General features: G+C 39.8%; 1 protein-coding gene across 1 annotated transcript; it reads right to left on the minus strand.

The window, feature by feature from the left end:
• Positions 1 to 40: 40 nt before the first annotated feature.
• On the minus strand, positions 41 to 24204 carry LOC147167449 (mitogen-activated protein kinase kinase kinase 12-like). Its single transcript, XM_086086177.1, has 14 exons — positions 23862 to 24204; positions 21503 to 22018; positions 15767 to 15950; positions 14425 to 14616; positions 14197 to 14355; positions 10675 to 10833; positions 10460 to 10568; positions 7132 to 7241; positions 5922 to 6038; positions 5701 to 5838; positions 3974 to 4673; positions 3040 to 3107; positions 1841 to 2129; positions 41 to 767 (listed from the first exon to the last, which is right to left on the minus strand). Exons 2-14 carry the CDS (start codon positions 21990 to 21992, stop codon positions 690 to 692), a joined length of 2793 nt encoding a protein of 930 aa, XP_085942303.1. The 5' UTR covers positions 21993 to 22018; positions 23862 to 24204; the 3' UTR covers positions 41 to 689.
• Between the last annotated feature and the right edge of the window lie 1201 nt (positions 24205 to 25405).

The raw sequence follows: 25405 nt of genomic DNA on the forward strand, positions 1-25405 counted from the left end.
AATATTTTGGAACGATCAGTAATAAAGATGCGTACTTCACTTTGCAAAAAACCTGCCATCTTTATTGTATCGCATTCAGTGGTCCCTCTTTACAAAACTGCCTCCTAAACCATAAATATCCAATATTTATATATCAGAAGCATGCTTTTTTTTTTTTATCTAAAAAAAGTATATACATCCAGAGAAATAGTCCAATAAATGCTGCTAAAGACTTGAATGGACATATTGCTGCTTCTTTGTTCACATAACTCTTCCTCTTTTGTTCCTCCCCGTCGGGATGCGCAAGCAAGGATACATTCAACTAACCAAAAAAAAAAAAGTTTCATGTCACAGAGTAGAAATGTCAGCACCTTTTTTTTCTTTTTAAAACGATACAATCTCACATGTTAGAAATTTGTTCATTTTACATGGGTGGCTTTTCTTTATGTACACGTAGAAAATGGCAACGTAATCAGGACGACACAATGTAAACATTAACACAATAAATAAATAAATAGACAAGTGCATAATTAGGCAAAAAAAAAAAAAAAACCCTGAAAGGATTCCATAACGTGACACAGCGAGAAACCAGACACACATTGTTGAATTCGCTCCTAAAGTCCTCATGTCCTGCCTTGGTGTGTGTGCGTGATGGCGAGACATTTACGGACTCTCATCCAGCCGATGGGGTTTTCATCTGGTGGTCGTTTTCACCAGTTCTGGCTGGGCTCCACGCAGCCCGGGTGGTCCAGCTCGGCGCTGTCGCAGTCCGAGTCGTCGTAGAGAACCTTTAGAAAAAAATCGAGTGTTTATTTGGGGTAAAGCTTTCTTTTTCTTTTTTAAAGCTTTTACTTCTGCTTTACAAACATAGATTTCCACACAAATATATCACATACTTTAGTTCCTCAAATCATGTGACATTCATTTACTTAATGTATCAGGCAGGCATTCATTAGAGTTGAATCCCTTCATTTTGCAAATTTGATTTATTTGAATTTTTTTTTATATAATGTATGTGCCGAGAGATCATGAAGTAGTCTGTGGGGTGTTTTACAGTGAATGCTAGGCGTTAATTAGGGCTTTGAGACAATGCCTTTATTATTCAAAACATACATAGATTTTCCACACAAAAAAAATAATAATGATGCTTGTCAGATAAAATGAAATTGTGGCTAGGGATTTTATTTTACACAGCTGCTAAGACCACGTTCTTGATTTGTGCAAATTAGCAGTAGTGTTTATTATTGTTTTTGTTTTCCCCACAAATACTAAATACTAAATAAATCTTATTGTTCAGTATGCTGACAACGGCCTCTTATCCGCATCTGCGGATTACCGGGTGTTAATTAAATTAAATTTCATTTAGACGCGACATTCGTCCTCAAACGACGAAAAGATTTCATTCGATTTCCTCAAATAAAAGCCAAGGTGTTTATTTACTTACTTGAATTTTAGAACAGTAAGTATTGTTTTCCACAAAAATGTGTATCGAGTTAACTCATTTCTTGGGAGTAAGGAATTTTTTAACAAGGTTTTTATGTCTTAAATTTTTTTATATGCGCATTAATTAATTCCAGAAAGTAAAAATGGATTGGCTTTAGCCACAGGTTGCCTCCACGCAACTGGCAGGTAAACGAGCTGGTTTCCACCTGTTGAGTGGAAGCACCTGTGGCCAAAAGCCAATCTGTTGACTTCATCGACCTGAATTCTTCAACCCTGCATGCAACGGTCACTATTGTTTCTATAGAAATGATTATTTTGCAATAATTCACATTTTTGAGTGTTTAAACATGAACGAGAACCCTGGTAAAAAAAAACGTTGATATTTGAGCGTCCCGCGTGCCCTCGAACCCAAAGTCACCTCTTCGTAGTTAAGCTCGTGAGTGGCCAGCTGCGTCCTGACGTGACGGACGGCGGCCTCCTTCTCCGACAGGCCGTCGGAGGCGGCGGGGTCGGCGGCGATCTCGGAGCCCTGCGAGAGGAGGTCGTCGCTTTTGTCGTCCAGCCGCTCGTCCGTGTTGGTGCTGACCACGTCGGGCGTGCCGCTGTGCGAGTGGTCCGTGGTGTTGCCCTCCTCGCCGTCTGACACCGACAGGTTCTCCGAGCTGAACGTGGACAGCGACTGGCATTTGCTCATGCTGGCCGGCCGCCTGGGGAGAAAACGCAAAAAGGGGCGTCGCATCAGGTATGGACCGCGCGCAATCCGCTTGGGAGATAATGATGAGGATAATAATAATAATAATAAATTCAATTTGTTATGCACTTTCCATCAACATGAAGTGCTACAGAGAAGAAGAAGGGAAAAAAATCAGAATGTGAGGGTTGACAGGGCTGTGGAAGGATTAGGGGCGGTTTTAAAGGAGATTTTTATGTCGTCGGCATAGCAATAGAAAGATAGCATGTATATAAGGAAAAGGATGGGTGCCAGGACTGAGCCTTGGGGAACGCCACAGCTGACATGGAGCGGCCTGGACTCACTCTGATAGTACAATTTTGCTTGATAATAAACTGAAATGCATCAATCATTTCATAATTAACTCATTCACCCTCAGCCATTTTCAGTGAAGCAACCCCCTTCGCTCACGGCTGTTTTATTGGATTTCGACTGATTTTGCAAGGCCCGCAGAATATTTTGTTCTATTGCTATAAAACATGGAACCTACCAAAAGAAAGATAAGAGTCCCTTCTTTAATCAGAGAAAAAAAGTATATTACAATCTGTTTCCCTTTTGCAGCAATTAGCATTAGAATATAGCTAAGTTTCATCATTATTCACAAATCTGTTCAGAAGTGTTGGGAAATCAGCTTGTTTTAAACATGGCCCTGGTTGATCTCTTATACTCTGCTGCCACCTTCTGGTCGTTTTTGTTGTAACTACCATTGCTTCAACCTTTTTGTACAGTTGAGAGGCTGCATCATAGCCTTCTTTATGCTTTAGCATAAAAACAAACAAACGTAAAAAAACATAAAAATATACGTCTTTGGGACCATGGTAGTATTTAAAATGGACCGTTTTTGGGAGCAAATGAGTAAATGATGCAAATATTTGGAGAACACTCACCATCTTGTGGGCAGCTCCACCTCGCTGTCCACCTCTCCTTCCTCTTCCTCCGACGACACGCCGCGTCTCTGTGGGAAAACATTCACACGCTCAGTTGAGCCACTGAAAACGAGAGCTGACTGAACTTTTTTTTGCGGAAATTGGCTGAATCAGCCAGCAAAAAATACAATAAAATAAATCCCAAAACACGTGGTGTCAAACTAAAGGCTCAGGGCCCAGATTTGGTCCGCAACATTATTTTTTTGTGGCCCAATAAAGCAAATGAAGTGTACTTGATGTCTCTGTAAATCTGTACAGAAATGGACATTTTCCTCAGCATTTATTTTCAACCAATCACTTCCTAAAATAAATTGGTCAACAGTTGTATACTAAAATATTTGCCTGCCACTGTTTTCCATGACTTTTTAAATCCATTTGAAATCAAATTTTCGTCGTTTGTGCTGTCGTGATTGCGCGTTTGTTACCACGCGAGTCATTTTGCTCATTATTTTGAGATATGACTGAGATGAGACGTTTACAATCATAAAATCCTTTTCATCTTTTTGTCTAAATGTGTTTTTAAACTTTGAAAGAGTGATTTAAGACAATATTGGATTCAATGATTGTGATGTCATCTTTAGTCGACAGCAAGTGTCAAAATGGCCGCCCCCTGAGATGGATGAATATGGGTGGATTTTGCATTCATATTCCACAAACGCAATGCTAATCACAATACAGCATTTAGACGACATAATATTGTCAAGAACATTTTTTGAGGATCCTCGGGAGTCCCGTCAACATACTTTCTTGACATTGCCACCAGATGGCGCCAAAGCAATACTGTCATTGCTCTGTTCGAATCATCAAAGTGTGATGAAAATCATTCATCGTTATTCCCAACTAATCAATATCTAACAAGTCGCTCTGGACTTGAGCTTGTCGATGGCCATCTCACCTGACTGCGCGTGACTGCCGCCCTGTAGAGCAGCGCCGACGGCGTGAGGCGTTGACTCCGGGGCGAGCGCGTGATCACCGCGCCCTCCTCCTTCTCCTCGCCATCTTGAGGAAGGCGGGGGCTCCCGGTGGACGACGGCCGCCCCAGCGCCGCCCCCCTGCCGCACGGCGAGTCGGGACTGCTGGCGAACGGGACGGAGGCGGCGTCTTCGCTGGGCGTGTCGCTGCGCGGCGGCGTCTCCGCCAGTTCTTCCGCCCCGGCGCTCACGTCCGGGCCGGCGTCCGGGCCGCCTTCCTCCAGCCCGGCCGAGGCGCTCTGGCTGCCCGCCCGGTCCAGGCCGGGCGCGGCTTGGCACTTCCTGCGTCCCTCCGCCTCCAGCGTGGTGGAGATGAGGTCGGGGCTGGAGGACGACATCTTCTTGAGCAGCAGGTCGTGCTGCAGGCCCCGGAGCGCGGCGCTGGGGTCCAGACGCTGCTTGCTGCTGGGGACTGACGTGGTGGCGCTGATCATGGCTAACGAGGAAGACAAGGTGGCTTTCAGCTGGGCCAGCTCGCTGCCGCTGCCTTTGCCCGCCTTCCTGTAGCGAGGCTTCCCTCGGCGGGAGCGGCCGGGCGACGTGGAGCCCTTGGTGGGGATGGTCACTTGGGTCATGGACGAGTCCAGTTTGGGAAGAATCACTTCTGACTTGAGCAAGTCGGGCCTAATGGAGACAAAAGGGCACACTTCATTCAACAAAGGCCGATGCCGATATTTGGCAGAATAAAATTCGGATCACCGCTTAAACGGATGATTACCGTAATTTCGAAAATATATAATGAACAAAATAACAAGAACATTTGACTGTTTTACAATACTACTTTTAGTATTTGGGGGGAATTTTTGAATAACATTATTATTATTGTAATGTATAAAAAAAAAAAATCTAATTTTGATAAAAGCTGTAATCTTACGAAAATTGTTGCATTTTTTTCCCTTTAATATATTTTCAGTTGTGTATTTCCAAGAAAAAAATACAATATATTCTAGATAAAAAGTTGAAGTTAACAATGCATATTTTCAAACTTTTTAGATTAGTCATAACCTTATGAGAATAACATGGCTTTTTATTTATTTATTATTATTATTAAATACTTTTTAAATTTCCGAAAAATTATTTATTAAATAAATTAAACATATTTTTTTAATAAAATATTTTTCCATAAAATGACAAGAATAATGTTGCATATTTCCGGAAAAAAAGTCTTAGAGAAAAAAGTTAAAAGTAAAGTCAAAATATATAGAGAATAAAGCGTCATATATTCTAAAAATAATTTTTTTATGTAATTTTTTTCCTTCGGTTTTTATCAACACACATTCTTTCTAGCAATACATGTAAAATACCACAAGGTGTCAGTATCACCCTGCAAACACCTTCCAGTTGTCTTCAAAGGTTGGAGCAGTTTTACTTTATTTGAGCTTTATTTAACTTGTTGGCTTATTTGCAGTCATGTATGCCAGCAATGTTAAAATGTTACTTGTCAGGAAAAGTTAATCAAGGTTTTATGATGTCGACATTTTAACACATTAATTCCTATGGGAATGTTTAAAATATATATATATATATACACTCAACTTGGAAGTTGGCCATTGTACCCTATGTAGAAAACCTGATTGCATTCTCGACAAAATATTAGCCACAAAGCTAACATGCGCTTGCGTGAATCTTTTGCTGAGCGCGTCTAACTGACCTCTTGCTATGCGTGGGAAACTTCTGGGGCACGTTGCGTTTCTTCATAAGTTTCTCCATGGAGTTGGAGGAGGCCGATTGTCTGGAGCTGTGGTGCTTGAAGCAGCCCGGGTACTTCTTGTCCAGCGAGTGCTCCCTCCTGAGATTACACACAGTAAATATTCACTTGATTAGCGCTAGCAGACAGCGCAGGTCGTCTGAAAGTGAAGTGAGCTTTCGCACTTGAGCAGCTCCTTCTCTTTGAGCTCCAGTTGCAGCATGATGGCGTTGAGCTCCATGTACAGATTGTTGGCCCGCTCCAGTTTCCTCTCGTAGTGCTCCCGGATGTCTAGTGCATGTCTGTGTGGAGGAAATTATGATTACGGTACCCAGATTTAATTAGTGATGGTCCTGATTTTAAGGTGTTGATTAGGGATGTAACGATATCGGCAATATCGTGATATCGCAATATCAAAATTGCCACGATCTCGTCGTTGTCATGTCGCGACATTAAAAGCAAGCACATCTATAAAAAGACATGGTTGTGTTCCATTTGTGAAGTCCTAGCACCCTCTGGTGGTTAGTTTAATAGTGCAGTTTAATTTTAATTAGGAATGTTTTGGCCACTGCGGCAGTCATCACTCCCATAAATCAGTCATACCAGCTAATAATTTATGATATGTCAGTCGAAAAATATTACTTTTCGACCGCTTCAGCTGAACGCAGCATTGTGAATTACATAGACTATGATACTAATATGAGCACGACAATAACGTGACATGGCATGGCCCAGCCTATTTCTTTGTCACTGCTGTTATTTTGTATAAAAACATATTATCCTTTATATCTACATTATCCTAGGCGGGGTTTTATTGAAGCAGGCGTTTTATTTCCGCATTAGAATAAAATAGCCAGCAAAATACCTAATATTTCATAAAAAATTACATCGCCATGGTGTCAAAGGTAAGTTTGAATCATTATATGATTATAGTTAAATGTGGAAAAAACTTAATATTCTTTGATAGATTTAATTTTTTTATTTCAGGACATTTTAACTGTCATTTAATGGTTATTAAATATTTAGTAACATATTTATTTATTTTTTATTTAAAATGTGTCTTCTATTTTATGAAATTATTTATTAAATTTACTTTTTTTAAATGAAGGATTTATTTATTTTTTAAATGATATTTATTAGAATTATTACAAATAATAATTTTTAACTTGTTTTCAACTTTGAATTAATCTGCTGCGTCATGACTGGAAACAACAAGCCCAAATATGGGGTCTTAATATCAATGTGTGTATAACACTTGTAAATTCACATTAAGTTTTTTATTCTTAGAATTTTGCTACCCTAATCAAAACATGACTTTGACAAAGGCTGAATTTTGGCATGCATTTAAATATTGCACTGGCTTAACTGCCTAAATGGCCTGCTCCATATTCTGACCTCAGTTCCTCCCTGCGCCGTTTGATGAGCTCCTCATCCAATCGGTGAAGGGACGTTCCCTCAGACTTGATCTTCTCAAAGTGGTGCCTGACCTCATCCCTCCACTCAGCCTAAAAAGAACCAACAAAAACCTCCTCAAATCAGTGGACCGAGATCGCTAGGACCTTTCCTGAACGCACCAAAAAAAGAACAACACTTAAATTGCCCGATAATACAAACGCATTAAAATAACATTCATCTTTTCATAAACATTAGGAATCATTCGGGCGATTAATGACAATCAATACTCGGTGAACGTGAACTGACATTAGCACACAAAAACACACCGACGGTGAATCGTGACAGATGTCGTATCGTGGAGGTCAGATACGTGCGTGCGTGTGCTTCTTTCTGTGCATGAGTGATGCTCTTCTTATTAAGCTAATGGACTGCATGTGCACTCTTCAATATCGCCAGGCCCTTTTCTTTGCGCGCTCTCTGCTCCACACCATTAAAGAAATCAATACACTCCAGCAGCGGCAAATTCTTCTTCTGGACGTCACGAGAAAAACCCATTATGGGGCAGAGAGGAGAGAAACCGTGGCGGATCGAGGACGGGGAGAAATAAAGGATAAGTGGAGAGAGCTTGATGGAGATTTTGCGCCGTGACCTTTAAAAGAAATACGCGGCGCGGTTATCCCGCCACGCACCCTCCTTTTGCTGTGACACACTCGACTGGTTTAAAATGACGGGGGTTGGCCGGGAAACGTGACAAACACAAAGAAATAACAGCAGCGACGTGTTGGGAGGCTCAAAGGAAGCTCAATCATTAGGCGGCTCCCAGGAGGCCAGAAGGGGCCCCCCTTGATGTCGCCGCACCAGACTGGAAACAAATGTCACGCCTTTGACAGCCAATTATTAATGGAAGCTCTTCACGGGTTTTCCAGTGGATAAACATTTGGGGAGTCACTTTTCATTAAGATGCTTCTCGTTTTTTGTGTAAGGTGGGGACGCACTGGAATGAGTTCTGCGCTTGAAAATTGGGGAGACTGTGAAAAACAAGGGGCATTGAAAGCATCAGTGGAACGAACAAACAATGGAGAGGAAAGGAAGCGCTTCTCAGTGGGATTTTGTATAAAACGAGATGCTCTGTAATTAGCTGAAGAGCTAATTTTGAGTTATAAGTGCACTTAAAAATGGGGGGAAATGCGATTACCACGCCATATTGAACTCATCAGTAGGAATGAGGCATTGCTAGAAATAATGGAAGTCCATTTTCTTTTCTTTATTTCTCTGCTTTGGGTAAAGGGAGACATTTTATTGGTGAAAACTGAGTGGAGCTACTTTATTAATCCCATGAGAGAAATCAAATCGTCTGGGGTTGCACGGTGTGCCGCTACTGGAAAATATCCCATGTGACGGTACCCTGCTGTCAAAAATGAAATAGTCTGAATTTTTAGCAACGGTACTTGAATGCAGCGTGAAATACAAACGTGTTTGCTACAAGCTGTTTATCAGTCAGTCCAGTAAAATATGTACAGTGTTTTTATGTGGAAAGAACAAAAATTGGATGAGCGCACTGTGTTGCGGCTTGAGGCTACATCAAATAACAGTACGGAAAACATGGTGGGACAACACCCAAAAAGAAAGAAAAAAAAAAAAGCTTCTTGTTAACAAAAATAGTTTTAGCATTAGTGCAAGATAAAAAAATTTTTAAAAAAGAAGTCAGTATTGTATAATAAAGAAGAGTAATCTATAATTCCCAATGGATTTCTTAATTCTGTTCATCCGAAGTGATACCGAAATAAATACATTATAAAATAAAAACAGAAGCTCATGTAGGAAATTAATAAACAAAGATGAAAACAAAAAGCATTTTCATTATGATTATAGTTTGAGTTAAATAAATGTGAAAGGGAGTTTATTTATTTATTTACTGTGTTGTTTTCAAAGCTGCTAAATGCAGAAAATAGAATTTTGAACCGCTACTGCCACGTGTGGCCAAAAAATGAAACTACACACTCTCTTCTTCGAGTACACAATGCGGGTATGACGTCACTTCAGCAGGCAGAGGCCGGGAAATTTGAACCCGATTCAAGTCTGAAAAATACCGGCCAGGATCTTGCAGGAGTATCAATTGTGAACAGCCAAGGTGTTAATCTGCTAATTTGAAGATGTTTGAGTCATAAATGGTCAAATGAAAAGGCTATTGTAAAGATATTTTTAACTCATTGGCTCCCCCAAACGTACAAATACATTCTATTTAAAATGTTTTAAGTGTCCCAAAGACATATTTAAACGTTTTAATGTTTTTTTTATGCTAGAGCATACAGAAGGCTGTGATGCAGCCTCTCATCTGCGCAATACGGTTGAAGCAATGGTAGTAATTACAAAACGGCCAGGAGGTGGAAGCAGAGTAGAAGAGATCAACCAGAGCCATGTTAAAAACAAGCTGATTTACCTACAGTTCTAAGCAGATTTGTGAATAATGATGAAATATATATATTCTAATGCTAATTGCTGCAAAAGGGAAACAAATAGAAATATACTTTTTTTTCCTGATGAAAGAAGAGACTTTTATCTTTCTTTTGGTAAGTTCCATGTTTTATAGTAATAGAACAAAACATTCTGTGGGCCTTGCAAAATCAGTCGAAATCCAATAAAACAGCCGGGAGCGAAGGGGGTTGCTTCACTGAAAATGGCTGAGGGTGAATGAGTTAATTATGAAATTATTTCACTGTTATTGATGTATTTATTTATGTATCTCAGTTTATTATCAAGCAATATTGTACTATCAGAGTGAGTCCAGGCCGCTCCATTTTAGCTGTGGTGTTCCCCAAGGCTCAGTCCTGGCACCCATCCTTTTCATAATATACATGCTTCCTCTTGGTCATGTCATCAGTAAACACGGACTATCTTTCGATTGCTATGCCGATGACAAAAAACTCTACATTAAAACTGCCCCTAATCCTTCCACAGACCCCTTTTATAGCAATAGAACACAATATTCTGTGGGCCTTGCAAAATCAGTCAAAATCCAGTAAAACAGCCGGGAGCGAAGGGGGTTGCTTCAGTGGAAATGGCTGGGAGTGAATGAGTTAAGCAGCTGTAATGAAATTTTTTCTCTCCATTTTTATTTTCCTTTCAATTTAGCAACCTTGATCCCAGCTGACCTTTGGTAAAAGCATCAGGAATCTGTTTTTGACATCCCAAAAATTTTAAATATTAGAAGCGACCTCCCAGGCTTCTCGTTCTGTTGTGACTGGAGGAATTGCCCTTTTTAGAGATCAATAAAGCAATCTGAATCTCAATCTAAATGTGGGCTTTTCCGAGTGTAGAAGAGTCGTACCTGTGACTGGAAGTAGGTTTCTTGCGGGGTGGACAAGATGTCCGCTGACGCGATGTCCAAGTGCAGGAGAATCTGCCGGAACGAAGGCCTGTTTCTTGGTTTGCAATTCCTATTTGGAAACCCCAATTGGTCAAGCAAGGCGGCAAGAGAAAATGGCCTTTTTTTCATGTGCGTTTATCTAAAAAGCACTTTGGGTTATCTTTCCGCCTGCTCACCAGCTTTGCCTCAAGAGCAGTTTGAAGCTGTCGGGGCAGCTGTCAGGTACGGGCAGCTGCAGGCTGTTGTTGCCCACTCCCCAGATGATAGCGGACGAGTCCACGTCCTTGTAGGGCACCTCTCCCGTCAGCATCTCCCAGAGCACAACGCCAAAAGACCTGCACACACACACAGTGATATGATGACGCATATTTATTCCCAAAAAGATGTGACAGGAACAGATGAAAGGTGGCATTACCAAAATGTCACGCTTGAAACTTTATGGAAATGCATCCCGCTTTCCTTGCGATTGTTATCTATGATGGACACTTTATCATACTAAGTCTTTGGATATGGAAATGCTCCATTTTTCGCCATTTCCACTTCGATAAGAAGTGATGAAATTTTCCTCTGGTATCGCCAAAATATTAACAAGTCATTGTTGCCATTGATGATCCCCCGCGGGAAGGTTAGCAGTATACAGAGAGTCTGTTGTTGGCGCCGCTTTCCTTCTGTTGCTATGGCGACAACAGATCCAAGGAGCCAAGAGCATCACTCACATACAGCATCCAGATGGCGTGTTTACATTTGTAACGTTGACATCTCCTCTACCTCTCTGCTTGAATAATCAAACGTCTAATCAGCATGGTTGGCTTGTTAGAGTTAAAGAACCACGATGCAATTGAAGGATTCAGTCACTTTTGATAAGTAGCATAGCATTTCGAGGGTAGTCTGTATCAGCCAGGACACTCTCATGGGGTGTTAGCCTTAGCATTGGTGCTAACATGTGCAGGGCTTTTCCATATTATGTTTCGGAGTAATTATTTGCGAATGGCGAATGCTTACTGTATATGAATTAGGGGTGTCAAAATGAGTGCGTTCATTTTAAGTTATTTTAATGCCACTAGTTTTTTTTTTAACCCTAACCCTGTAATGGGGGAATTCCAGTGGCAACGCGTCCACGTCGAAGATAGCTCTTAATATGAAAAGAAAAATTCACTGTGCTATCACCAATGTCTTACAAATGCAATGATGCCATCTAGTGGCAGAAAAATGACCTTAACACAAATCTATATCACACTCTTCTTTCTTTTTTTTACAGTACATCTTTTTAATGTTAACTTTATGAATTATTATGAAATTTGTGTATCAATGACTAAAAGATTTAAACTTAAAATAAATAGTTTATTGTACATTTTATTGTACATTTAAAATAGATGTAACATTTGCGATTAATTGTGAGTTATTATGATTAAAACATTTTATCGCCTGACACCCCTAATATGAATACAAATGATATTTAACACTGGTTAGCATTTAGCTGTTAGCGTGGTATTTGGTTCAGGCTTCTTGCATGCCATGTTTACAGCGTTGTATTTGTATTTGAGGGATTATTAACTCATTCACTCCCAGCCATTTTCACTGAAGCAACCCCCTTCGCTCCCGGCTGTTTTACTGCATTTTGTCTGATTTTGCAAGGCCCACATAATATTGTGTTCTTTTGCTATAAAAATATGGAACCTACCAAAATAAAGATTAGTCTCTTCTTTCATCAGGATTTTTTTTTTATTTGATAAGAGCTTGTTGCAACATGGGCCTGGTTGATCTCTTACACTCTGCTGCCACCTGCAGGGGCGTTTTTGTAATAACTACCATTGCTTTAAGCGACCACTTCAGGTCAGAGGCTGTAGGTTTTTTGGACCACGGCATTATTTATTTACAATAGAATGTTTTTATACCTTTTGGGGAGCAAATGAGTTACGACTATAACAAAAAAATTAATTATGCAGCATAGTGGCTTGAAAGTTGAGAGAGAAAAAAATGCTGCTAAAATGGTTCCTTAGCACTGTTGCGATTCAACACTGGGAAACAGTTGTTCCTACTACTTTAGCATGACCAAATGCCCTCTGCTGGTATAATTTAAGTAGCATGGAGAAGATGATCAACTCTGAAATGTGGCATTATAACAGCTCTTGTAGTATTTAAACTAAGTGTAAGCTAAGTATGTGCTCTTACAACCAAGTGACCGGTGATCAAGTGATTTACATACATTAAGAGCCTCTCTATGATATGCATAGGTGATGTGCTCTCATTCTGCATCCAAAAGCTTTTTAATCCTGTTTTCACCTCTCGGCTAATGCACTGCTGGCCCCGGGCCAAAGCAGCCGCAGGATTGGAAGGTTATTCCAGCCTCTCCTGAGCACTGCAGCATCTGGCAAATCAATTATTAAATTAGCCAGCGCTCCTTTTTACGATGCGGGCTGGAGCGATGCGGGGATGAAGAGGGAGGGAGCGTGGGATGAGTAGTGGGAGAGCTGAGGGTTTAGCACAGGGCACACCATCAAACATGGCAGGGAGCCTATAGAATTTCTTGTAATGAGATCTTATGATAGATTTTGTTGAAACACGACCCTTCGCTCTGTACAGTAGTAGCTTCCAGTCCGCTGGGGTTTAAATTGTGGTGTGTGAGCCGTAGCTTGGGGGTCGCAAAATAATTTGAAAAAAATCTGACATCCCTACATGAATGCATTTTTTCAAGAACAAAAGGCGTTTTATTATAGGAATAAAACACAATTTTTCGAAAACAGAAGGTGCATTTTTTTGTTTTAGAATATAGTCCTATTTTGAAGAGAATAAAGGTGTCTTCCAGAATAATATATGTTATGTTTCAGAATTAAATTGTATTTTTAAAGTCACTTGTTCTTAATATTATGATATAATAAAAAAAATCGGACTTTATTCTTAAGATAATGGCTTCTTTTACTGACAAGATATGTCTTTGTTCTTGTAAATATTACACCTAAGTATTTTACCTTTTTTTTATACAATACAACTCTTCTCATAACGCTATAACTTTTTTTTCTTTAGAAATGTGAATTTGTTATAACATTTAGATGTTTCCCCTCATAAATGGGTATCTTATTAATTCCCATGGTATTTAGGGGTGCACATAGTAGTTTTGTTTAACTGATTCACTCCCAGCCATTTTCACTGAAGCAACCCTCTTCGGCTGTTTTACTGGATTTTGACTGATTTTGCAAGACCCAAAGAATATTGTGTTCTACTTTAACTTTGACATGTTACCTACTCAAAGAAAGATAAGAGTCAGAAAAAAAGTATATTTCTATCTGTTTCCATTTTGCAGCAATTGCCATTAGAATATAACTAAGTTTCATCATTATTCACAAATCTGTTTAAAATTGTGGAGAAAGAGCTTTTTGCAACATGGCCCTGGTTGATCTCTTTTACTCTGCTGCTACCTGCTGGCCGTTTTTGTAATAACTACCCTTGCTTCAAGCATTCACTTCATTTCAGATGCTCTAGCATTAAAACAAATTTCTTTGGAAGCATGGTAATATTTAAAATAGAACGTATTTATAGGTTTTGGGAGCAAATGAGTTAATTGGTGTTACGATTACAAAGAAAAATGTCTCCCCTAAAAAGTTTGAGAACACCTGATCTACCTATACGACAATGTTCAGCGAGACACAATGAAATCACATAAAAGAATAAGTCCAAAAAAGATTCACGAGGCTACATACCAAATATCCACCTTCTCTGAGACGGGCTCGTTCCGTATGACCTCGGGGGCCATCCAGGCCACCGTACCAGCAAAGGACATCTTGGTGCTCTTGTCGCTTAGTTCCTTAGACGTGCCGAAATCAGAGATCTTCACTGCATCATCATACGTGATTAGAATACTGAAAGAGAAATCGTCATCAGCACAATTTGTCAGCACTGTTCCATTCCAGATGGTCCACGGAGCTCACTTTGGCGATTTGAGGTCTCTGTGGATGATCTTGTGCAAGTGCAGGTAGTTCATCCCGCCGGCGACGCCCATGGCCCAGTCCATGAGGAGCGACGGCGTGATCTTCCTGCCCGCTCTCAGCACCTCGTAAAGTTGGCCCTGGGCGCAGTACTCCATGAGGATGCAGTAGCACGGGGCCTGGGTGCAGATTCCTCTGTTGGAGAGATGCATGCTTTTCATTGGACAGCAACAACATGGGGCGCAGCCATTTGTCCAAATGGAATATGAAGGATAGTGGAGTCTTGACTGTAATTTGTTCCATGAGCACGTTCATATGTCAAAACACTCCTATTTCCACATTGAAATAAATATAAATGCCATTAATGCCCCTCACCACAAAAATGTATCATGTTTTTCCATAAGGAAAAATTGCATGCTACAACATTATACTTTACTAATATCATCAACAGATCACATCCTGTGGCCTTAATTTAAAAAGTGTATTTTTTGCTCAGCTCTGACTGCCATTCGCATAGCAGTGATAGGAAATACCATGTTTTCTTCAGATAGAACCATAGGGGAGAGCAAATAGAGTGAAACAGCAGGGACCCCAAAATGGAACCCTGTGGAACACCATACGGTGTTTGCCAATGTCTTATATTGATTGAATACAAGGATAATCGGTCTGCTTTCATCAGAGGTGGCAGATCCAGGTCCAGAAAGTAAAAACCCTGCCGCTGTTTGGCTTTAGCTCTTGATGCTAGCTAGCTAGCACCCTTACAGGTAAACGAGCACCATGGGAGCTAGCTAGCTAGCAGCCGAGGCTACAGTCAAACTGTGGCAGGGTTTTTACTTTCTGGAACCTCTGGCTTTCATTACTGTTAAGACGCTGAAATTTCGACAATTTTGGACAATTTTTTACTAAACAAGGTCTCAAAACGATTAATCATTTATCAAAATAATTATTGATTAATTTGATAATCGACGAGTTGATTCAGCGATTAAACGTTACAACTCTGAAATATACAGTTCACCCCCCCCGCCATTAGCAAACTAATTTACTTGAGAATTTTGCTAATACAGGGAAAGGTCAGGGTTGCTATTGCTGTCGTGGAAGTTAGCAGCTGCTCAGCTGTTAACAGCTAACTGCTCAATGTAAGGTTTAGTAAGTATGTGACGTAATTAACAAATTAATTTATTTGTTTAGTTTTTTTGCCATGGAACTTTTTGCCAGCCGTTTCCTAAACTCGTAGTCCCAGTTTTTGTGCTCTTTCTGAAGCGCCGTAAGTTGTCACAAGATGCCACCAAAGCAAAAAAATTAAATAACAGCTAAGTGATTGAATCATCAGTGATGTTGGACTTACTTGAAAGTGATGATGTTTGGATGTTTGAGCTTGCGGAGGTGCTTGATGTCCGTCTCCTTGATGTTGCGCACTTTCTTCACCGCCACCTCCTGTCCGTGCAGCTTGCCCAGGAAGACGGCACCCTGGGCGCCGCTGCCCACCCACTGCAGGTCAGATATCTCCTCGAAGGGGACTTCCCATGCCTCTGAAAACAGGATGCACAGAACCTGTGAGCTTCACTATTAAAAAAAAAGAAGGTGTTATACATTCAATTCTGCTGTCTGGAGTATACATTTTACCGATTTTAATTTGGACTAAATAAAAGTCAATACCAAATTCATATCAAGTCAAACTGAACAATTTAGTCTTCAATGAATCCAACATGTTTTTGGAATGTGGGTACAGAAGTCATGAGCTGAGATTCGAACCCAGAACCTCACAGCTGTAAAACATAGACAAAAACAATATGCTTCTTTTAGTTAGCATGGTAATTACTGTACGGTTTCTCATTAGATTGATGGATGGAAGTATGGGTATGTAGTTACATGTTTAAACACTAAGCAATCCTAGCAAAAATCCATTTTGTAGGCCACATGACTACATTCGAGTAAGCGGGCAAAGCATTTAAGGCGCTATCATGTCCTTTTGGCGGTTCAAACTAAACGTAATGAGTGTGTAGTCAGTGCGGGAGCTCTTAATCTCCCGCCAGTAATTCTGCCTCAGCCTCCCAAATCCTTCTTAGTACCTTTTGTGGGGCTGACGCAAAACAAGGGTGCAGCACTCGGGAAGGGGGAGGGAGAGGATTTGGGAATACTCATGTTGGATTTGCAGGCGGGGACGAGACGGGTAAAAAAGATGGGAGGGGGATCCCCTTAAGGGGCGGCCGATGACAGGCGGTTAATGCAGAGGAGATATACAACAAGATTCACACACATTTGTCATATTAATAAGAACGCTATGAATGATTAATGTTCGCCGTGGCTAATGAGACGTTTAATGTCTTTACGTTGAAGTCATGTGATAGATCTCCATTGCTCTGCTTTGTGTGTTCAATGGAAGAAATCCAGGCCAGTCGTTTAAAATCAATAAATGGCAATTTTCCTGCTTTTTCCCTCTGCGCCAGAGAAGAGCTTTGTCACAATGCCTCCATGGTGACGCGCGTCCATTTATTGCGATTGTTTTTTTGTTTGTTTTTACACCTCTCCCAAGGAGGCTATTACTTAAAATAAATAAATGGATTTCTATGGATATGCAGTCCTTACTACATTTTTTAGACCAACTGTCATAAAGGGAGCATCCAGCATCATGAAGTGCTTTAATATATCCGTTTCGGTGACATCTTGAAATTTCAAACTGGACTCATCTACTGTATATACAGGTTCATTACTTTCAGTTCAAAAAGTGAATATACCATACAGATTAATTCATTTAACACATAGAAAAATACTTTTCAGAAGGCCAAATTCAACCTAGTATTGTAACTTATGTACTATTCTAATGATTTTATATGGTGAATTGGCGGTTTTTATTCGATGTAAACTGCAGTGACATTAAATATTTCATTGCGTGTAGTGAATCTACAGTATATCAACCACTGTAAAAGATACAACTTTGCACAATATTCTAATCAAGCAAGCTGCATCTGCATGGCCACATTTGCTAACTAGGCTCATAAAATAATCAACCATAATTTTCAACTAATAATATTCTTTTGTTGTTGTCCAGGAACACAAGTAAGTAAATATTAAATGAAAAATATTGAGCTTTTTCAGGTTTTTTTGCAAATATTAAAAAATTCACTAATAATAATAATAATGCATTATATTTAGAGGCGCTTTTCTAGACAATCAAGGACACCATACAATTTTAAAAATGATTTAAATAAAAACATTGTATAAAAAAAGTGTGGTGGTGGCATTAATAATAATAATAATAATCCATTTTATTTGTAATGCACTTTATATTTCAACAATCTCAAAGTGCTACAGACTAAAAAAGTAAAAAGCCTTGCAAAAGGCTCTTGTTTGGGTGAAAGAAATTCCACACACTGGTGTAGCCTATTAACCATTACAGAAGGATGAAAACAATTTTGGCGATTAACGACGCAGTCAATATCGGGCAGCTGTGGCACAAACCTCTCATGTGTGGGATGCGGAATAATACATTTGTTAAACAGCACTGTTTATACAGATGCATCTGAAATTATACTATTGTGGAAAATGCAATTTATTACAGTAATTTATAACCAGGGTTATTATAGTTTTGGAATTTTTCATTTTAGTTCGTTTTTATTTCGTTTAGTTTTTTTTAATTTAGTTAGTTTTAATTAGTTTTCAGGTTGGTTCTGTGAGTTTTAATTAGTTTGAGTTATTTTATAAATGCTTAGTTTTAGTTAGTTTCAGTATTAGTTTTTTTTTAAAGTGTGTATTGTGTGCAATATAAAAAAAAACACCATGGGAGCAACGTCATCTGAAGGTGCTTTTCTATTGGCTGCTGCTAGATGATATCACTTTTGTGTGAAACACTTTCAAATGTCCTTATTCCGGTTAATATCAAAATAAATCATCCCCAAAGACTCATGCATTAAATTGTTTGTAAAAAGTTTTAGTTAACTAAAATAACCTTGTTTATAACTAAAAGTGAAACTCGTATCTAAATTAACTAGACAGAGTGAAATATTTCATGACTTTATTTTTAAAGTAATTTTGCTGAAAATCCACATGTGATTATGACACAGGAAACAAAGGAATTTCTAACGACTGAAATTTCTTTACGATAATTCAATTTGTTAAGATAAACAAGCACATTTCTGAAATGTTTCTCAGTGAAGTGGGTCGTGAAGGCAAAATCCACGAGAAAGTGGCTGCTGATCCACATTTGTCTCATTTGACCTTGTTTGAGTGTCATGCTGCTTGTATATTGTTTTGCGAGTGAGGGCCGTGAGGTGCAGATGGATTGGGAGTGATAACCGCTCGGGATAAAAGGAGACAATGGAGGAAGTGGAGGAGGAGGAGGAGGAGGAGGAGGAGGAGGAGGAGGAGGAGGAGGAGGAGGAAGGGATGAGAATCAAATATAAAAGAAGGGGGGGTAATAAAATATCAGCGAGCCATAAAGACAAGGGTAGATATAAATCTGCCACCCGCGTGACTGATGTGTAACGTGTTTAGTTTGACTTCGTCTTCTGCCACTTTATTGGCTTGTGCCAGGCGCAGCTTATTAAACCGTTTCTATTTGCGCCGCTATGCGTGCATGTGTGTGTGAGCGCATGCGCGTGGCGCGTGTGTTGGGTTAATAGAGATGAGAGGCAGAGGGGTCAGAGCGTGGCCATGCATAATACATGAGGCGGATTTGGCAGAGGAGTCCCACGGGAGCGCTGCGCTATTGTAGTGGCTGCAGACATAAACAACAGTGCGTCAGAGGGGGCTGGCTTCATTAGAGGGCTGCAGTGGGATGGATGGATGGGGGGAGGTGGGGGGAAGCATGTGGAGGAGGGTATGGGGGGGGATATCAAGGGGGGGGGGGGAATAAGCCCGATGGAGCTTTTGATGGAGCATCTCGCTCTCTGACTGGAGAAAAAGTGTTTGTTTACAACACGGGTAGGAAAGCGACAGCTACTGGGTCAAATATTTACGGCCAGTTAGAGCAGTCATTCCTAACCAATGTGCGGCGGCATTGTAATTAACCAAATACACTCCATCAGTGGCAATGACATATGGTGTCAGGCTAATATATTACACCAATAGTAATTTATTTCTTATTATTAAACAGCAAAATGCCAAGTGCAGGTATTATTATTGTCATTTTGGGATTACCATCCTCATATTATGTGACTCTGGTGTGTCTGTGGCTTTAAAAGGCAGGCCTGGCCTGGTGAGTGACGTGGGCGTCAGCAAATGAAAATAGAAATGGCTGTTGTGAGCTCTGGTTAGTCATTGGTGGTTCACTGCCTAACCATTAGCCAGTCTGTGCATCAGTTGAGGTTATCTGCTTTTAAGTGTGAAATGATCCAAACTTTATTTGTCTTTTTTTGGTCATCAAATTATTATATCAATTAATCATTGTCGCCCTAGACAACAATTAAATGTTGTTTTTCCAAAGGACAGATGGTACATAATCAACCTCATCGTCATCAGAGATTATTTTGTCAAATATACTTTTTGTGACTTTTTTTAAAACACTTCGCTAGAGCATTCCCATTGGTCTGCCAAAACACACACAAAATATAATTAAGGGTATCTGCAGGTCGAAGGAAGTTAAATTTGATTGTTTGAAATGGAGAACCTTTGATGAGTCACATTTGTCTTATTCACTAATTGTAGACCAGAGGGCCATTTTGTGTCATGTACCATTAAATCAGAAATTAAATCCAAATCTTTATACTGTAATTATGACTTATTAAATAAAATTAACTAAAAACTTTTAAAATCTTAAAATTTGCGCATTTTGATGATCAATTTTGCAAATGATCACAGATGTATTTACGATCACATTTAGACTTGTTCCCCCTGTTAAATATTATCATTAGGTGATGTGGACCCAATATTTTATCACTTTTTAAAAATATATATTTTGATATTTTCTTGCATTATGTTGGCGGTTCGGCTTATAACATCTGTTACATAACATTACCATGCAAAACATTAGTTACAAGTACTTTATATAGATGAATACTGTATAACAAAGTTGTTTTTGTGCCTGTGGCATTTTTAATCATTACGTTTACTGATTGGCTGGGGGAAAGCACGTGATTCTACGTCCAGATTTAAAACCTCTCTTCCAATAAATACGACCTCTAGGAGTGCGTGTCATGCGATGTAATTATAACACAATATTTTAAACTTTTTAAAATTATTATTATTATTACCTGCATTTTGTTTTTACTTTTTTGCATTGATATTTTTGACACGATTGTTGGCAGTTGCCCTAATTTTGATCTATTAAAGAGACGAGTGATTCGCAAAGTGTAGAACGAGTATCATTACCTGTAGTTGTACACTGGCTCTCTCTAGTGGTACACAAAAGAATTACTAAATTAAATACAATAAATACATTCCACAGTATACGTTTTGAGTATAGTTCAGTATTTAACTTTAAGTACAATGCAATCCTTATGCAATACTATTTTTAAACATTTAAGTAAAACTTTATTTAACTTTTATGTGATATAAATTTTAATTGCATCGTTATTTAATTACAGTCGTTTTCTTTTAATTTATGATCAAACTGTGTATAATGTTACAGTGGCTTACAATAATAAATACAGGTATCATTTTTAGGAATAAAATGCATTGTAAAGTTGGTCATTATGGTGATATTTGGAGAGCTAAGTTTTTTTTGTTTTTTGTTTTTTTTGAGTTGGTACTTGGCGCAAAATGTTTGAAAAGCAGATGACTATAACAATGTTGCTGTTGTTTCACTGGCTATTAAAAATAACACCTCTGAATAATAGATTTTCTTCATTTTAAATATACTGTAATTAAGAACTCAAGTTTGGAAAATCAATTGTTTGAGCATTAAAAAATGTTTTAAATAAATTTGGTATGTCCCTCGCAGGACTTAATTAAATATACTGATAGGAAAAAGATACCCTTCCCCTGGTTTACAACTGTTTTAATGAAATTAACATTGGTGGTATTATCATTTAATTAGCTGAGCAACGCTTCAGAGTGGAATTATTAAATAGGCAGCTCGTGCTGGCTTTTATAGAAATACTTAATGATGTGCTGGAGGGGGAATTGAGACAGCAACTAAACGTACCGCCCAGGTCGTGTTTGTGTTCAGTAGAGTACGCCTTCCCGATCATAGTCCAAACAGGTCGCAGACAGCCAAACAAGCCCTCCAGAAAGCCCCCTCCATTGGACTGGCACTGCAGCCTGGCGTTGTCCGCCTCGCGCCGCACAGCACTGCCGTCCGCCTGCGTCCCCTCTCCCTCTGTCCTGGCGGGGACGCCGTCGTGGTCGTGCAGCTTGAGGACGCTGTTGGCAAAGTGCTCCTGTTGCTCATCGGCTGGTGTCTGGTGGGCCCCCGTAGTCGGCCCGTCCCCTCCTCCGCCTCCTCCAGGCTCTACCGTGCCCCCCATGTCTATGGAGAGGACGTTCCGAAGGACGCATTGGGTCGGCGTCAGGTCCATTTCAGGGGTGCAGGGCGTCTCGGCATCGAGCCGGCGAAAGGACGGGGGGTCGGAGAGAGGGGTGTTGAAGCCGGAGAGAGACGGAGACGGGGCACGGGGCTCGTGAATGAGGGCCATGGGGGAACAACTGGGGAACGGGCAGCCTTGAAAGAGAGGAGGACGTGTTACAAATCAATTCAGCGTTAAATAATTGCCACTCAGCATGGCGGATTTCGTACTCTCTATGCAAATGTACTTGTATCAAAAGCGTGTAAGTGTCTGTGAACGCAAACGACATATCCACCGACTTAGGTTCCTAATTTAGAAAAGCGGATATGTGCAATATGACATTAATCCAAACTAATGCCATATTTTTTCCCCCTAGATCAAGTCCAATTTGAGTCTGCTAAAAAACAGACCCGACTGCTATCGAATTGAAAATAGACAGCTTTAGAAAAACACAACCACAACATTTGCTAGACTTGCACATAGAAATGAAGTATCTTACTTAGTACTGCATTTTTGATGCAACAGAACATGAATCAAACGCCAAGTGAGGGTTATTATCATTTTTGTTTCCGTTTGTATTAATTAGTCTAACAGAAGGCTTCCAAACACAAAATTTAACACTTAGTTTCTCACTTAACAAAAAATATTGCCATCATATTTATATGATGAGTACAAAATCGAATTAAAGAATACAAAAGAGAGAAATACACGACAACAAACATGGTGTATGAGCCACCATTTGAGTGCTAATACTGTTATGGTAGTTTTTATTATTATTATATTGCATTATGTCAATGTACCAAATGCAGTGACAGGTGGGGGGGGGGGGGCTAACTCACATTAATGCATCCACTGTATGTCTCAGGATTTATTTTTTTTATGTGCACTCCCCCACTGACTCATAGTACACATAAGACCTCTAATCACCTTTTCAAGGTGCAATAAAATTACTGATATAAAAAGAACCATATAGGTGTGTGGTTATGAGAAGAGCTCATGCTGTTGCCATGGCATCCGTGTGGCTATATTTACAACCACATCCGAGCTACCATTCAAGTCATACGTGCTCACGGCAAGCCTATAAATCATATGATGAATGAAGAAATAGTCTTCCGTGACAATGTGAACTATCAGGCTTATTATTAAGAGACACATCTGGTGCCTCCAACCTGCCTTAATTGTGCAGCCAACACATTGGGTTTGGTAACGGCTCTATCATTTTATTACGGCTCTATCATTTTATTACTGAAGAAAAAAAACATCAGACCACCCTACATTGCATTGAACTGTGAGGATATCGTTTATACAATAAACAAATGATCATGTTCATAATATGACGCATACCAAAACTCAGTCATGCCTCAATTAAATTAATCCAATGAACAACCAATAGGATGAAGTATGGACGGAGGAGATTGCACTATATGTGGTGTTTATGTGATGTTGGTGTATGATTGATTGTGGATGCAGCTCTCGCTTGCGCCAAGACAAATTTCTTCATAAGAGAAAGCTTGAACCTTATTACATCAAGTTTATGTGAATCTTGCAAACCACATCAACCAAAATTAATATGATAAATAATTCTATTTAATATACCACATGAATAGTTTTTTTTTTTTTTTTGTCCAGACTTGAATGGCTAGTCAAATACAGGGTAAAAATAATTTATACATTTCCTATACTGCTTGTACTCGATAGTATCACGGGTGAGATTGACCCTATCCAATTTGACTTTGGGCAAGAGAAGCTTTGTACACCGTTGACCGGTCGCCAGTCAACCTTACAGTGCTTATTGACCCCACCCCCGGGTGACGTAAACATATTAAGTATGAATATGAATAAATGAGCTAATAACATTTTACTGCAATTGAAGACCCAATACAAATGGGCCCTGGAGCCATTTTAGGTCCCCAACCCTCATTTTAAGAACCTCTGGTTATGTTATATACTAACACGACTTATTAAATCCCTCCTAAAACAGAGTAAAACGTCTCTTACCTCAGTGTTGAGAGCTCACGTCCATCCCCATGGAGTCAAATCCTCTTCCACTTGACGGAAAATGATGGAGGAGGAAAACGAGTTGATGATGTTTATTTTGCGTTCCGCCCCCCTGAATCAAGCTAGTCGCATCCTCATCCTCAGCATTCAACCTTCAATGGCGGTCACGTCGCTCAAACTCCTCGTTTTAATCCGTTTTTTTTTTTTTTACTGCTTGTTTTTGCTTCCTGACACCCCCTTTTCCACCTCACCTCCTTTGAGGATGCTACGCAACCACACTCGGGATTATATACGGCGACAGTAGCTCACGTTGTAGTCAGTAAACAGGAGCAAGGAAGGGAGGAGAGGGAGAGCAACGGAGGGAGAAGCTGCGTAGTGGGGGCGGAACTTAATAAAGGCTATCGTCCAATCGGAGAGGAGATGTGCGGTGACGTCGCGGGGCCGGTGCAGGTAGACGGCTTGATGCGGGTGAGGCTACTCTTAGGCAAGGAGGGGGGTGGAGGAGGATGTAGATGGTGGGGTCAGCTGGTATGTGAGGTGATCCAAATGATGTCATCCACAAAGCACGCAGCAATTGACTGGACAGGGTCGTGTAAATCCTTTTCAAGCCCTATTAACGCCCTCTGGATGGAATTTAATTGGTGCATAATCTGGGAGCCAACAACAACCCCCTTCCCCTTCTGCCACGTTGGGAGGCAAGAAGGAATGGAGGATGTGTTATAGCAAACACACACTTTATTTCGATCCGTAGTTATGCCAGCTTGAAAAATAATACTTGACTGTCCAAATGCCATCACTATAACCAATATTAAAAATACAGTAACAGTAAGTGTTGGGTTACCAAACAACATATTGTTTGTTGATATTAAACATTATAGCCTATAGTGGTGTATAACCCTGTGACTCGAGAATTTTTAGATAGGCTACCTCAATGCTAACATACAATGGGAAATTACATAGACATATAAGCATACGTATGCATTTATATGACCAGTTGTGCGTGTCAAAATCTGCACTCGTGCCAAGCCCACAACACAAAAAGGCTTTAATACTTAACAAAAGCTAACGAATGTGGCTACAGCATACAAGAATAAAAATATACAATAAAAATTTACAACTAATCGAGAAAAAAGTTGTGAGATGTGGAAAAATTGGGAAATTGTACAAGAGTAAACTCAAAATATTATGAGCTCAGTTGCAACTTTAAGACACCTACTTTTACAGGGCCGAAGTAATAATTTCACAAGAAAAAGTCTCAAATTTACCAGAAAAATATATAATATAATGTCAACAAAATAAATACATTCAGAATATACTCTGAATGTTTCTGATTTATTGTAAACGTTTAATGACATTTGGGATTTTGGGAACCATGCCAGTTTGAAGAGATCATGAAATTACTGTAAACAAACGACCGTAAATCAAACTGACACAGAGACACACTCTTGTTTGTGTAACAGTCGGGATCGTTTTGTGTGCACGTCTAAGTCTGATAGTTATAGCTACATGACCCTTTTTGAATGCTAAATCCAAATCCAGCCCTT

The sequence above is a fragment of the Leptonotus elevatus genome, chromosome 10 (genome assembly GCF_054856555.1).
Source record: "Leptonotus elevatus isolate MCC_2025b chromosome 10, RoL_Lele_1.0, whole genome shotgun sequence".
Classification (NCBI taxonomy): Eukaryota; Metazoa; Chordata; class Actinopteri; order Syngnathiformes; family Syngnathidae; genus Leptonotus; species Leptonotus elevatus.

Coding starts and splice junctions, on each gene's coding strand:
- LOC147167449 (XM_086086177.1), bottom strand. CDS start 21,992: ATGGCCCTCATTCACGAGCCCCGTGCCCCGTCTCCGTCTCTCTCCGGC. Junction 14,617..15,766: donor CCAAACATCATCACTTTCAA/GTAAGTCCAACA, acceptor TCTCTCCAACAG/AGGAATCTGCACCCAGGCCC. Junction 14,356..14,424: donor AGAGACCTCAAATCGCCAAA/GTGAGCTCCGTG, acceptor TTTCTCTTTCAG/TATTCTAATCACGTATGATG.